At 39.4% G+C, this 15,205-nt stretch overlaps 1 protein-coding gene across 2 annotated transcripts in view; it reads right to left on the bottom strand.

The window, feature by feature from the left end:
- Positions 1-202: 202 nt before the first annotated feature.
- The window catches only part of robo2 (roundabout, axon guidance receptor, homolog 2 (Drosophila)), a 98,878-nt gene continuing 83,875 nt past the window's right edge, over positions 203-15,205 (bottom strand). For both annotated transcript variants that reach the window (XM_015038828.1, XM_015038829.1), the window contains exons 18-22: positions 7,152-7,334; positions 6,518-6,676; positions 5,143-5,409; positions 2,175-2,357; positions 203-1,198 (exon numbers count right to left, since the gene is read on the bottom strand). In XM_015038828.1, the coding sequence (XP_014894314.1) occupies positions 1,197-1,198; positions 2,175-2,357; positions 5,143-5,409; positions 6,518-6,676; positions 7,152-7,334 (794 nt within the window). In that variant the 3' untranslated portion in view covers positions 203-1,196. The remainder of the gene's footprint in view (positions 1,199-2,174; positions 2,358-5,142; positions 5,410-6,517; positions 6,677-7,151; positions 7,335-15,205) is intronic.

Here is a 15,205-nt window from a genome sequence, read left to right on the forward strand (position 1 = left end):
ACGATTGGTGATAACAGATTAAACGATTAAAATAAGTGCTAAAACAGCAAATGTAAAACAAAATCAGCTCGAATAAAATGTAAACAACATAATTTAGTTGTTGTTGAAGGAGGTTTAGATGGGTTTGTAACTTAATATGATAAAGAATAAAAACCCTATTTGTGCTATGATGTGATATCAGCATCCAGACAAAGTTCACCACTTGTTTTTTTTGTTTGTTTTTTGTAAGTTTGAGGCTGTACTATGTAGGAGCATGAGATCCACTTTGTAAAATGATTTAGGCACTAAATCATAAATTTAAAAGAAGGAGAACAATAAATTAATACCTAACCGAATCCATGAGTTGCCTACGTTTCAGATCCGTTCCTAGGCCTTGTAGCTCTGCCTCGCACCTTCAGGACTAGCGTCTGCCACTCGGTTCGTCTCTACTGTAGAAATGGATGCTGTCTGTGAGAAAAGCATGACTCTTTAATATCTCTCTGTACACTAGAATATAATCTTCTTCTCTTTACAGTACAGAAACTCCTCTTCACATATTCTTCCGGTTCTTCATGTCAGCAGGAGCTATGTTTTTGTGCTTATCACCAAAAATTGCAGTGCAAAAAAAAACAATAATTAATCATTAATAATAATGATAATATTAATAATAATTAATGGTAGCTATTAACAAACAATGGATTTAAAAAACAATTATTTTATGGCACAAAAGCCACTTAATTCACATATAGTACAAATAACCAGGTAAAACCCAACTGTTATTTTACATGGAAAAAAAAAACAAAAACAAAACAAAAAAAAAACAAATTAAACTCTATTGGGTTTGCATAGCAATGCAACAACATGACAAAGAAAATATTTACAGGAAACAAAATTCCCTTTTTCCGAAGGGTAGATACAACAAAAATCTTTCCCCCCCACCACATAGATGTTTCCTTTTTTTTTTTTTTCTTCCTTTTTTTAAACTTGCCTTTTTCTAACAAAAAGAAAATTACAGTAAGGTAGGTGGTGGAAAATATTTTCTTGAGGACAAAACCATTGTGAGATGTACAGTATGTTTGTGACTTTACATCACATGTACAGTTCTGTGAAACTGCTTCGTCACTGTGGGGCCCTTCGCTGCCGCGCACCTACCCTTCTGAGAACGCACAGGTAAGAGGAGAACGTTTATTGGCCTGGACAGGAGCCTAGGAGGGTCACTCTGTGGAGGAGATGAGCATGGAGGGAAACATGAAGACGCTTCAGAAAAACATCCAAGAAAATGTGGAAACAAATGCCTCAAAAGGCTTGTTACACATATTTGCAGAGCAAATGTATTCATATTTGTTGAATGTTTCCACATTTTGGACTACTTAGCCCTTGTGTTTAGAAATGGGGTCCATACCAACCGACCCCACACAAGTTAAACTTTTATCGTTTGCCTCAGTCCTCGCATGCACAAGGGTTAAAACAGCCTTAAATAATGTTTCAAATGCTAAGTTCATAAGTGCTTTGTAGACATCTTGCTGTAAAACTTTAGGATCGATTAAATTAAGAAATAAAGACTAAACAACATGGCAGAGCTTTATAATATTACTACATAAAGCTAATTTTTAAAGTTTAATTGGTAATACTTTTATAACAAATTTATGTCAGATCATGATTTCTTGGTTAATGACAAGTTGTCATAACAAAGACATTTTGAATAATGTCAACTTTGTATTAAAAGTGTCATAATTTACCGAATGACGCTTTATGACAACAGTCATAACTATTCATGAAGACTTATTGATGTTCATGACAGGTTATGTCATGTTTATGACAGTGTCATGACAGTCTTATTCAACCCCCTTCAAATAAAGTGTTACCAAATGTTGTCCTTACTGTACAGAATTTTATTTTTTAACTCTGTTTTTGTGAGACTACTTGTATTGATTCCCTGTTGCCATGGAAATTTCCCTTTTGTGGGACAATAAAAGATATTTCTATTATATTCCTAAAATGAATGGCTGTACAGGAGTTTTAGAACTATTGCCATATACATTTAACACGTAGTGTCCAAGTCAGTAAAAAGGAAATGCATGGCAGTAAACACTGACTTTATGGTCATAACAAAACATTTAGATTTTTTTTTGTTTTGTTTTCATTTTTGTGTAAAGTTATAAGAGAATGGTGCTAACATGGAAACAAGCCCTTACATAACTCTCCATGTCCATTGGCCCCCAGAAATTCGGCATGCTCCGTGGCGGTCCACTGTTGTGGCTGCCGCGGACCGTCGGTCTTGCGTGGCCCTGTTGATCCTTTGGAGGATGCGGTCCCCGAGGAACTGTGGCCCCCGGGGGAGGGGAAGGATGGCTTGCTATACGGGACACACCCATCCTCTGGAAAACAAAATGCAGACATTTCAGGTGGACAGTTTTACAGAAAAATTACAGAAAAAAAAGTATTGAATGTCTCAATATTTTGTTCTCTGTAAATATATTTCTAATAAAACTAATGACAGAAAGGATGACTGTAACAACCCCCAGCAATCCACATATTTAAATATAATGAAAAAAAATGTGTCCATGGCTTGTTTTACATGTAATGAAGGGGAGTGAAAACATGAACATAAAGTCAGGAGTTTAGGATCCAGTTGGCTGACAGGAGACATTTTGAAGTTTTCTAATGCTTTTTCACTTCACATCAAACTAGTCAGTAATTAATTCCTTGTATGGTTTTACTTTATCACAGACACATTACAGTAGTCTAGAATGCATCTAGAATTGAACTGAATTGTGCTGCCCATGGTAAAGTTAGTCAGATCTGACTTGTTCTTATTTTACACTTTAGTTCATCGTTTTTTAGTCTAGGTGTTGCATGTTTGAGCAATTGTTCCCTCTCTGGCTTTGGATGCTGGTCTTACTTTTTTCTTTATATATATATATATATACATATTTGCACATAACAGGAGTTATGTGTAACCATGGCAACATATTATTTCTTTTACAACTGGGAGCAGATGATTAGCATGTAGAAAGCTCAAATAAAACCTGAACTATGACTCTAAATCCCAGAGATTTGTGGGAGAAGGAGGAAGTTCAAACAATCTTCCATCCATCTTGATCTTGAGATTTAAATTTAAAATGGAGCAAATGAAGTGGATTAGCAGAGCTTGGTATCCTGGTAATGCTACTGTGAAATATCTCTGTCTGGAAATTCAGATGTTGGTCTGTCATGACTGTCAACAGTCTTCAGTCAGAGGCCTTAATAGATTCGTTGCAAAACTGACTGCTACAGTAGATATCTTCCTGCCCAGAGCATCACCATCCACAACAATCACCTTAAGATATTTGGATGATACGAGTTAAAAGATTTAATTTCCCTTTGGGATAAATGAAGCATTTTTTAAACTGAACTGAATTAATTTATAGACAAATGTAACATTTTTGTAAGTGTGGACAAATGAATTAGCAAAATATCAACGCAGGAAAACACTGATGTGGTCGATACTTTCCCTCAAACTGGAAATGTTTGACAGCTACATGACATAGGGCAAAAGAAAAAAAAAAAGCCGTCCATCGGAACGTGACATCTGCAGAGCGGCAGTGCCAGCAAGCAATGCCTGGCCGTGCTACAGGGATGACCCTCGACCTCTCCTTCCAGTCACCAGATTTATCATGGGGTACAACAATAGAGGGTCCACTGGTTGGAACTCCCACCCTCAGCAGTCTCTGTCATCACGTGAAATCTCATCAAACTTCTTCCCACTGTTCTGCTAATGACTGTAATCGAGCCCGCCCTGACCTCCAAGGATTCTCCTGAACATCAGTCAGGACCCTTGCTGACTGTGGCCCCCGTTGTTGTCTTACACCTATCAGTTAAAAAAAAAAATCCCTGGCACCAGCAGGACCGGGCAGCGCAGCATGCACAGACAGCGCTAACGATCACACACACACACACACAGACACACACACACACACACACACAAATGCACAGATGGGGCGCAGAGCGGCGGCCATTATGGTTCATCTATCGGCTGCTACGCCCTGCTACGTCACTTGGAGCGGAGCGGGCCGTCACTGGCAACAGTTTCAGGGGCAACGGGGAGTGGGGGGGGTAAAGAGAGGGGAGGCGGGAGAGAATCCTGGATAATCCTGGAAAGCAGATAAAGTGGCAGACGGCGCAATCTGCTCGCTCAGTCTCGAAGCGGCGTGGAAGCTCGATTTAACACAGGAACTACGAGAACAAACACCCTGTAATTGACGCACAGCTGCGCCCACTGTCTTTGTTCTTTTTTTGATTTCACTGGAACATACCCTTGGTACTCTTTCTAAATTCCAGAATCATATGAGGTAAATAGAAGATGTATTTTTTATTTTTTCTAATATGTGGATATCCAATTGTTAAAATTTCAGTCCACAATAGGGAACTACTTTAGCTCTTAAAAGTCAAATTGTCAATTTTATCTTCAGGTAGCAATATTGCTGACCGATGTGGCTTAAAAAGAAAATTTCGTACTTTTTCCTACCAGATCCGATTTACATTTTATTCTGCTCTCTTTCTTTTTTGTAAAAAGAAATGACAGAAAACATTTTCAAAAGGTATTATTTCAACCATCCCTATCCTGGGCTGTAAGAAGGAGAATAAGGGTGAGGCAAAGAGAATTTTTGTCTAATTACGAAACCTGGTCATAATATCATTAAAAAAAAAGGCACGTTAGCAGAAATTGCAAGAAAACAAGTGTATTATTATTATTATTATTATTATTATTATTATTATTTTTTAAAAGCTTGGCTATTAGTACATTAGCAGTTGTACGTGTGTATTCTTGTAATGATATGATTTTATTTTCATTTTTAAGAAAAAAAACATATCCAAGCCTGGCCCTAGTATTCTATTAAAGAGTTTACCCAAATTCAATGTCCAGTTAAAAAGAAGCTGTAAAACAAGATGGCGGCCATGGACGTGGGCGTAAAAAATGAAATATTCAAAACCAAAAATTTGATTGATAAAATCAGTTTATAGGCCAGCCTTATCTAACAAGAGAATACCTGAACTTGCTTACAGGTATTCTGTTTGACACTGAAGCGCTGCACCTTTAAACATCATAACTTCACAAGTTCACTTTATGTTACTGTTAAAAGTTGCCGTTGAGTTTGGAGATGGTCTTGGTTTCCTCTGTACCTGATTTGTGGCACCTGCGGGTATCGTCAGTCCGGTCCATGGAGCCCAGTCGGTCCTGGGCCTGGCGGTGATGTTCCAGAGAGGTTCGCATCTGTCTGTCAATGGAGCTCTTCATGTCGTCTGGCCCACAGAGCGGCCCTGACATGGGCGTGCGCTCCAGAGACGAAGCCTTCCTGTCCGTGGGTGGTGCCATGCTGTTTACACTGTGGGTCCCCTGAATGCGACCCTGGATCTGACAGGGAGGAGGTTCAGGGGGGGGAGGTAGGTCTTTGTAAAGAAAAACCACATGGTGAATCAGATTAACTGACATGTGTATCAAATTGGGATTTTATGAGACAAACCAAGACAAGCAGTTCATAATTTTTATTTGAAAGAAGGATGTACAAATGCAAAAACTCTATAAGTGACAGAAAACTAAGATTGGACATCATCCTGTCAGCGTTATACTGTGGAGAATATTTTCAGAGTTGATGGAAAGATGTATGGAGCTAAACACTTAAGTAAAATCATGAAAGTACAGATCTAGATACGGTTGGGAATCTGTGAAAAGACTAAAAGACTGGCATTAATGCTCTCTGTCCAAAATAACTGAAACTGAATAATGAATAACTTCACTCAGAAAAATTAGCAAATACTTCAGCATTTAGATGAGAATAGCTGGTGTAGATATACGCCAAAACAATTGGAGCTGTAACGGAAGTGAAAAATGGTTTTAAAACTGTTAATCCGGGGGGCAGGGGGGAATCCATTTGTAGTCACCCCCGGGGGGTGGGGGGGGGGGGGGACTACAAATGGATGCTATACTTTTCAGATTTTTTTTTCCATAAAATATAAAAATTGCTGCTACTCTGTATTGACTTATGAATAAAATTCTAATATAACCAATAGTGGGCACAGTTCTACTAATGTGCTGATAGCTAAAAGTGCATTAGCATTAGTGAATGCAAAAATTCACAAATACAAATTTTTTGAGAGTGTCTTCAGGTTCTCCTTGTGATACATGGTGAGTATCGACATGACTGAATTTAAAGATTTAGCGTTGGCTAAGTAACATGTTAGTATAGCGCTTTAGGATTAGCTTCTGCTACGTAATGTGTTGCTATTGAACTTTAGCATTAGCAAAACTAATGTTTATTGTTAGTGGTGCAGGGCAGCAAAGCTAAATTTTTAGCTAGCAGTGCCTGCTACTGAATATAAAATATTGATGATATTCAAGGGATATGAATATCTTTTTATGGAATATTGTGAACAATGCAAGAGCTGAACAGTAATTTATATGACGAGTAGGATCTTAAATGTTTTAAAATGTTATAAATGTTTTTAGAAAACATTTTACTGAACCAACTGGATTATATTTGCACCGTGTTGGCCTCACCGTCTGCACCAGCGTCTCTCCGGTGAGGTGTTGTGCCTTGACTTCGTGGTTTGCGGGTGGGCCTGGTGGCCCTCTGGTGGCCCAAGCTGTGTGTGCCGACTGTGCTGCCATCTGTTGAAAATGGACTGCTGGGACGGGGCCTGTGGGACAAGCCTTTACCTGCAAACCAAGAAATCAGTCAATCCAAATTTATACTCATAGTGCATTAAAAAAAAAAAAAACAGATTCCATTAACCAAAAGGCCACCTGGTTAATAAAGCCCTGAGGAGCTGCCACCCAGAGAGCAGAGATGGAAGTGATACCATTAAAGACACATGGCATCAACTCAGTTTGGGAAAACTGTTTGAAGAAAACAGCTTTCATTCATTCACAAGTGAAGGATTTAGAGCGAGAGAACAAAAAGTGTAAAAGCTTGCATATTTAACTGGTCTCCCGTGTTTTACTTATACAACCCATGGAAGAAAAAAGGAGAATCAAGAAGAGGGCCATGCACAGTCTTTGTGCAGATTCCAAAAAAAGCAGAAAGGCCAAGAAAACATGAAGGCAGAAACCATCAGCCAGCTGATGACAGAGGGAATTATTAGAGGAGAGCAACTCCACTGCAGCAGTGGGTATCCAGTTTCCACAAACCAACCTCTCTTGCTGAGGCTGGTTCCCTCAAGGCGGTAGCCTGCCTTGTCTGCAGCAGCCACAAGGGCCTGGGCAAAGCTGCAGTGGGTAAAGATGGAGCCATCGGAAGAACTGCCCAGACTGGATCTATGGCTGGAAAAATTACGCTCATCCTCCGAGGCCGAGCCCCACCCATTCACCATGGACCCTGTGGAACACCACAGCTTTCAGTGAGAGTGTTCTGGGAGTTCATCATACAATAAGGCAGTCTTGTCCTGGATCTTAAGACTGTTTGAATTCTTGGTTCTTGTGGATCATAGTTTTGGTATTCTGGTTCCTGTCTCTTTTTTTATCTTGAGATTTTCTGATTTCTTCAATTATGCTCCAATTAGTAATTGTGATTTTTTTTATTCCCTCTCCATCTAAATCAATCAACCAGATACTTGTTCTATTAAGCACCCCTGCTCAATATTTATATTACCCAGCTTCATTCATTCTTTGTCAGTTCCTTCTGTTCTAATTTCTAGATTTAGGACATTGCTAAGTGAATTTCAGTTTTTGTCATTTAAGCCTTTCATTGTACATAAAGTCTGTCTTCTGCTCTTCTTCATCTGGTTCACTGTTCCAGATACCGACAGGAAAAAGTGAGCAGATTGATTCAAAACATTAATAACATCAATATCATGTCGGTATCAGTATCAGAACAAGACTAAGATAAGATCATAAGATCGATTCTTTAGTTTCAGATTCCCTCTTGACATTTTAGCTTATTTTTGTATCTTAGTGTCTCAACTGTACCTTAAACAAGATTTTATTACAATTTGCTCTCAAATGGAAATTATTTATGATTTGTTTATTTCAGAAAATTGAACTCAAATAATGTTAATATTTTATAAAAGTATTTTGTAAATATCTATAAACTTTGTCCAAATTCTGTCCCTCTGTTCGAACAATATGTTTAAAAGAAAGAAAACAAGTAAACATGTAAACAATAACAAGTTTGATGACACATTAAACTTAAATAAAAAGTATCTCTATCAGTATCGATGTGGGCGATACAGTCTCTGTATTTAATTGTTACTGAATCAATACAGTATCACATATTTTGGTGATACTAACAGTAAAGGTGTCAGTATCACACCTCTACCGACAGGCACTGGGCGGTTTTTGGTTTCATAATATTCCAATATTTTAAAAAGTTAAATTAAAAAAAACATCATACAATTTCAGAAAGGCAATATTTTAGATTAAAAATATTAAAAGACAATATAAACTTTATTCCCAATAGGTTATGGAGTCAGTTTTGCATACAATTTGGCACCTGTCATCATTTTATAAAGTATTTTTAAATGTTTCTGTGAAAACTGTGGATGTTATGTTCTGTGTTTTCTGTGTAGTTATTTTTGAGGTTTTCTGTTTAGTCCTGTTCCTGTCCGGTCTTCCCTGTTGATTGCTTCCCAGGTGTGTCTCATTCCCTGATTACCCTCCCTGCATATTTAAGTCCATCTGTTGTCTTTGTCTCTTGTTGAGTCCTTGTCTAATGTTGTACAGAGTGTTGTATGTCATTTGTCAGTAAGCCGTCACAGTCGAACTGGGAAGTTCTGTGTCAGCATTAGCTCGTCGTGTCAGTCTTTGTTGTATTCAGTTGCTACCGGTGCTGAGCCTCTGTGTTTCCGCTCTGCCGTGCTGCCTGAGACCTGGACTGTTTTGAGCTATTCTCTTCATTAAATTAATCATCTTCATCTCAAGCTGGGTCCCTGCGTTCATTCTCACCACCACCAACCACACCCCATGACAGTGGAACCTTTATTTTTTACTGTAGGTTCCCATTCTGTCACATTCATATGTCTGGTGTGTGCTCAGCTGCTATAACTTTTACAGATATAACATCTGACAGGCTGAACACCTGTGCTGTAATTCTATGTACATAGAGACACATAATGCTACTGAGTGATCTTAGAAAAATAATATTTAAATCACTACACTTAAATCACTTTGTTTCTGCCGCAGGCTATTTCTGTTCTTGTAAGAGAAAAAATGTTGTGAAGTCATTTTGTTCTGGCCTGCCCTCTTTCAACTATTACAAACGCATACCTACAAAACACACACAACCACACGCACACGCGCACACACAAAGGAATGCACACAGTGAAGCAGCAGGACTGTCATCAACTGATTGTGAACTTCTTTTCATAAAGAACAATACGAGCACCTGTGTGGAGCTTCACAAGCACCCCAGGTGATGTCTCACTGAACGCTGTATAGAAAGAAACACCTGGTGGTAAGAGCAGAGTTTCATCCTGCTGCTTAAAAATGCAGAGCCACCCATGGTTAAGCAGCGGGAATATTTTAAGAATCAGCATATAAAAATTCTTTTTTTTAATTCCTGAATGTACTTTAAAGGGTAAATATATTTTGCAGCTACAAAAACTAAAAATATTAAAACTATGAAATTTTGTTTTGCATCAATTCAGTTTTCAGATAAGACAATGAATTTTAAAAGGCACTTTAAAAAAAAAAATAAATAAAATGAGTATTTGGAGTTAGATACTTTAAAATAGGAAGCATTTTCATGTATAGATACTGACATGAAGTTTGTAGCTTCATGTCTTTATCGCTAGCGCTGCTTTTGTTTTGCTGACAAAACACCTTTTGTAAAGGGAATGTGTCAAATGGATAAACAGAGAACATAAACACTTTTACTACAAAAATTGTCTGAACAGAAAATGTTGGTGGGCTCTAGTGTGATGCAAGATGCATCACACTAGAGCATCACACTATTATTGTCTTTATTGTCTTTGTCTTCATAAACAAGCCTTCGGTCACTAGGTGGCAGCAGTGTTCAAATGAATCAACAGGCTGCCTGTTCAAACCAGTAGAAGAAGTAGCTTGTACAGGCACACTGGTGTACAGAGCTAATGGTGGAGGATACAAGTGCGGGAAAAAATGGAAGCATAGGCTTAGTAACACAAGTATGACGGAGTATTAGAGCCAGACCAAGAGAAATTTTAACTGTGAAACTTTTTGTGTTGTCTTGGCCAGGAATCCCTTGAAGAAGAGGTTTTTAATTTCAATTGGCTTTCATCCTGGTAAAATGAAGGTTAAATAAAACAAAACCAACCCAAAGCTAAGGGATGAAGACACAACACAGTTCACACCACAACACAGTTCACACCACAGCTACAGTCAACAGTTGAAGCAGGGAGTCTGTAGCCAGACCATTAAGGCGTCTATGGAGGCTGTGGGCAACACAACCTGATTAGCATTAATCCAGTACAAAACTTTCGATGGTTTAAAGCAGATCCCATGATATCAATAACCGCTCGGTTCAAATAATCCCCTTGTGGTTCAGGCATCATAATTAACTCCACAAAAAACTAAACAAACATGGATGTAATCAGTACTTGGCAAAAAGTTTTACATCTAGTCAAACCGGGTCAAAAAGAAACACAGGGAAGATGCATATACACCGTCCAACTCATGACCGCTGGATTATACGCACCCTACTGTATTTCTTTGTGCCTTGATTTTTTTTTCCCCCATACATATAAAAAGCTGGGCCAGCAACTTTAAATATAAAAGTATCTGTCTGCCAATAAAAATATGGCACTTTGGCGAGCAGAAACATGGAGAACAGTCGGCTAATGTGACAGCTTTCAGTGGAAATGGTTTGGCAGACTTTGCCTGAGTGGCACGAACCCAAAGAGCTCAGCTCACACACTCCCATCTCTTTCCTCACACACCGCAACGCCACGGAGCAGGCTGGTTTAACAGAGAACCGGGATGGTTCGAGGGTAAAGGTGGCCGAGGCAGCAAATGGGATGATTGTTGGACCAATTAAAAGGTCAGTCTGCTGCCACCTCACAAGAGTGGCAGCAGATGAACGCAGAAGCGAACGCGACTCGCACAGCAATCCAATGCCTCTTGCTCCCCTGGATTGTACTATCCTTTGAAATAACATGTAACACTTCTGAAATTGGGCAGAAAATTATGACTGTGGTTTATGTATCCAGACACGCTGGGGAAATCCCCCCTCAAAGTTTTCCAACTTCCCCCTCCGTCTGCAGGCCTCCTTTGTTTAAAAAGAGACGGCTGCTACTTTGCTAGATGTGACTTCGGGGAATTGCACTTTCGGCAGCAAAAGTTGCAACAGCTTTCCACTTTGATTGCAGGAAAATTCACTCAGAATTATTGGAAGACTTCTGCACAGGCTCGCAAAAGGTTGTGCCTCTACTAACATGACCCATTCCTCTTTTTTTTGTGCAGCCGTGACTGAAATCGGAGGGAGTAACAGCTTCGAGTACTCTGTCTATCCTCTCTCTATTTTCTTTGAATTTCTTTCTTAAGAGTTTTTTTCTCTAAGAAAGAAAGACAGAAATTCCACTGGGCCCAATCCTCCCACAAAGAATAGAGAGGATAATGAAGTATTGGCAGTGCCAGCCAAAGGACTGAGGCTTCCAAGTCCTCCAGCTCAGCTAAGGGAGCACTGCCTCAGCAAATCACATCACAGAGCAACTTTTGAGCCACACTTACATCCACTCTCTACAGAAGAAAACCTCTTCTAGTCTCTGAAACATCAGGCCAATCAAACTGTGATCATTCCAGTTTAATTAGATCGGAGTTCCATTACGCTTACACTTTACTCTTTGATGTAGATAATCTACACGGCTCTGTCAAATTGCCACTATGTCACAATGGACCGAATTGAGACCAAGGTAAGTGATTTTAGAAGGTTATACCTTGTGATAGAATATATATATATATATATATATATATATATATATATATATATATATATATATATATTAGCTCAGCTGTGCTAGTAGGGTTTTCCTGACTTAGCATTCTTTATCTAAAGGAGGCAAATAGTCATTTGAAGAGAGGCAATTTAAAGTATCAAAATCTCCCTTGCCAAATGTATCAGTCAAGAGAAGGGTACCAAAAAAAGCTGAAGGAGGATACAATTTCTCTGCATCTCATTCATGCATACATTAAAGTCAATATAACACTGGCTTCACCTGAAGAAAAGTGAGATTTTGGATCTGCTCAGTTCATAAAGAAACTGACTGTTTGGATATTTATATCATGTTTTATAACATAATACTATTTCCTCTTCAAACACAAACTGCTCTTATAGTGGTGGTTTGACTCTTTTTATGCACGTTTGAGGATGTTTATGCATGTTTCCTTGAATCTCCCACGGCAACCATTCGAGGGTGCCTAAACTACCAGGTTGTTATAGTTTTAAATTCACATATCACATTAGATGGAAAAGGTCACAAGAATTGTAACGGACGTGCATGATATTTTTTTACCGCGCATTTAGTCACCGTTAATGTTTCAAACTACAACTTTTACTATCTGTCATTTTATCATATCAAAAATGAGAGCAATGGGCCAAAATGTCCTCTCTCTCTCTCTCTAAAAAAAAAAAAAAAGAAAAGTCAGCCGGCTCCTTACACGCTCCATGCACCGACAGAGAAAGGCCAGTAAACACTGGATGGTTTGGAGGCAGTAAAACTCCGGCCGCGTCCCTCCTGCCTCTAAAACTGATTTATGACGACGGAAACCGTAATCTGCATGTCGTTAAGAGGGAAAATGATTCCCTCTGATGAGCAGCCGTCTCTACCTGCGGTCTGGTGAAGGGACGCTGCTCCTCGCGGGGATTTATGGAAGAGTAATCGCCCACAACAGTCTCCCCAGTTTTACAGCTCTTACATTACACGACCTGTACAAAAACCAAGTAATACCTTTTATCTCACTGGCTTAAGAAAGAAATGCTTCTGCAATACCCAAAACAACTTGAGGACTTAAATTGATCAGCTAAAGACAGGCTCTATGAGCTCAGAGCACGGTAAAAACACATCGCCTGAGCAGAAACACTGCTTGAGGAAAAAAGAAAAGAGAAAGAAAGAAAAAAAACCCTGAGGAGATGGAGGATATTTTCCAAAGCTTCAGTGAGGACACTTGATTTACTAGCCTTCGGTGTAACATTATGAAAACAGAACTATTTCCATATTACTGAAACAATGTCAGCTCTATCAAGCAACACCTGACAGGAGCCTCGCTCCTGCCCTCCCTCGCTCGCTGAGCATCAAAACGGCGGCCGCGATAAATCTCGGCGGTGTTCTCCTATCTGTCCTCTCTCCTTTCTGCTCACCCTGGAGCCGGGACCGATGGGCTCAGAAGCACACGAGTGGAGAGATAAGGAGAAATATCGCTGTCTTCATAGCAGTACAGAGGAGAAAAAATGCTGCACATTTGAGCACAATCACTGCAGCAGCATATGTCAAAACAAATGCGCTGTTCCATCATCCCTTGGAAAGTCACGTTTTAGCATTTAGGCCCGCTATTTCTGCTATTGCCATTTTAACACATTTAAATTGATCACTGTGGAATTAACTTTGAGTTTATTTATGTGAGAGGGACACGCAAGAAAATACGTTTTAAAGCTGCAGTATGTGACTTTTATTAACAGATTTATTTGTTAAATCTGTTGCGGTGTTGTGATCGGAAATCATGAGACAGATATTGTGTGAAAAAATGTAGCCTACTTCCTGTGGTCCTTCTGCTATCTGCAGAAATGCACCCTTCCTGGTCAGAAGCAACCAATCACAGCCAGAAGGAGGGTCTTATTGTTGTCAGTAATGCTTGTGTACATGCTCTTTACTGTGCTAAAGGTGGAGAAACAACTTAACAATACAGGAAATCTGTTTATCCTCCATCATCCGTGGCCATTCACTGTAGACCGCTTAGCTGGAGCAAAGGGGAGGATGTGAACAGTGTGTGCACAAGAGTGGTTAACAGTGCTAATACCCTTCTGTGCGCTGCTCACACCTTCCCCTTTGCTTTTCTATGCTACAGCTGCAGTGAATGCTAAAGGTAGTTAGCATGACCACTGATGACAGCAGATAAACAGTTTTCCTTTAGCATTAAGTTGTTTCTCCACCATTTGCACACTGACGGCACTAAGACCCTCCTCCTGGCTCTGATTGGTTAGTTCTGACCAAGTTTTTAACATTTGCCATTTCAGCTTTTAATCTCTATCCCATTTAAAAATGCTGGGATATCCATGTATTAGCCTTTGAACATTTCAAAGCTAATATATGGAGGCTGCTGTTTGAGTAATGCTGTTTTAGCCAAAATATAACGCAAGATCGAGATATATATATATATATATATATATATATATATATATATATATATATATCAGTGACGTGCGGTGAGGTTCACAGCTGGTGAGGCACCGACTTAATTATAATCGGATTTGCAAATCTAGACCCCCTGCATGTTATTGTTTACTTAAGGAAATTTCGAGCATGCCTACAAAGCTGGAGGGCAAAAAGATTATTCTTTAACATGTGGTGCTTAGCCGTGCCGCCGCTGCAGATTAATTCCATTATCTCAATCAAACATGTAGATATTATTAATTTCGTGCTGTGCTTAACAGCAAAGGGAGAAACCCTTAAAGTACAACTCAAAACCACGTCTTTCTCGCTCTCTGTATCAGAGCAGCTACTGTATTGCTAACTCGCTGTTACCGTCTCTTACTCTGCAGTTGTGCAGTCACACTGTCTGGGTTCATGAGCGCCCCCAGCGATGAGGCATGAGAACTGCCCTCCTCACCTCTACTCAAATAATATGCCATTTATGATCGCTCCTCAGCACACGAAACACGTTACACACACAGCTGGTGACAATAAAAACACAGTACATTAAATACATAAGCTAAATAATTGAAAATCAGTTCATACATTAAAGGTTTTTAACCATTTTATTGCCGGCGTACAGACAGGAGGAGCATGCTCCCATAGAATGGCCGCCAGTGCAGGTAGCCAGAGGTTGCGCAATCCCAGGTGAGGCTCAGCTCGCTGCTGCCTCACCGGCTTCGCTTCTGAGCATTTGAATGGGAAAAAATAATCCGATTTGGTTAAATTAAATGAAAAATAGGTTGTACCTGACCGCACGTCACTGATACACACACACATCTATCTATCTATCTATCTATCTATCTAAGATAGATAGATGGATAGATAGATATTAGTGACTTGCGGTGAGGTTCATACCTGGTGAGGCACC

The sequence above is a fragment of the Poecilia latipinna genome, unplaced genomic scaffold (assembly GCF_001443285.1).
Source record: "Poecilia latipinna isolate Pla-1442-1.1 unplaced genomic scaffold, P_latipinna-1.0 Scaffold454, whole genome shotgun sequence".
NCBI classification, from domain to species: domain Eukaryota; kingdom Metazoa; phylum Chordata; class Actinopteri; order Cyprinodontiformes; family Poeciliidae; genus Poecilia; species Poecilia latipinna.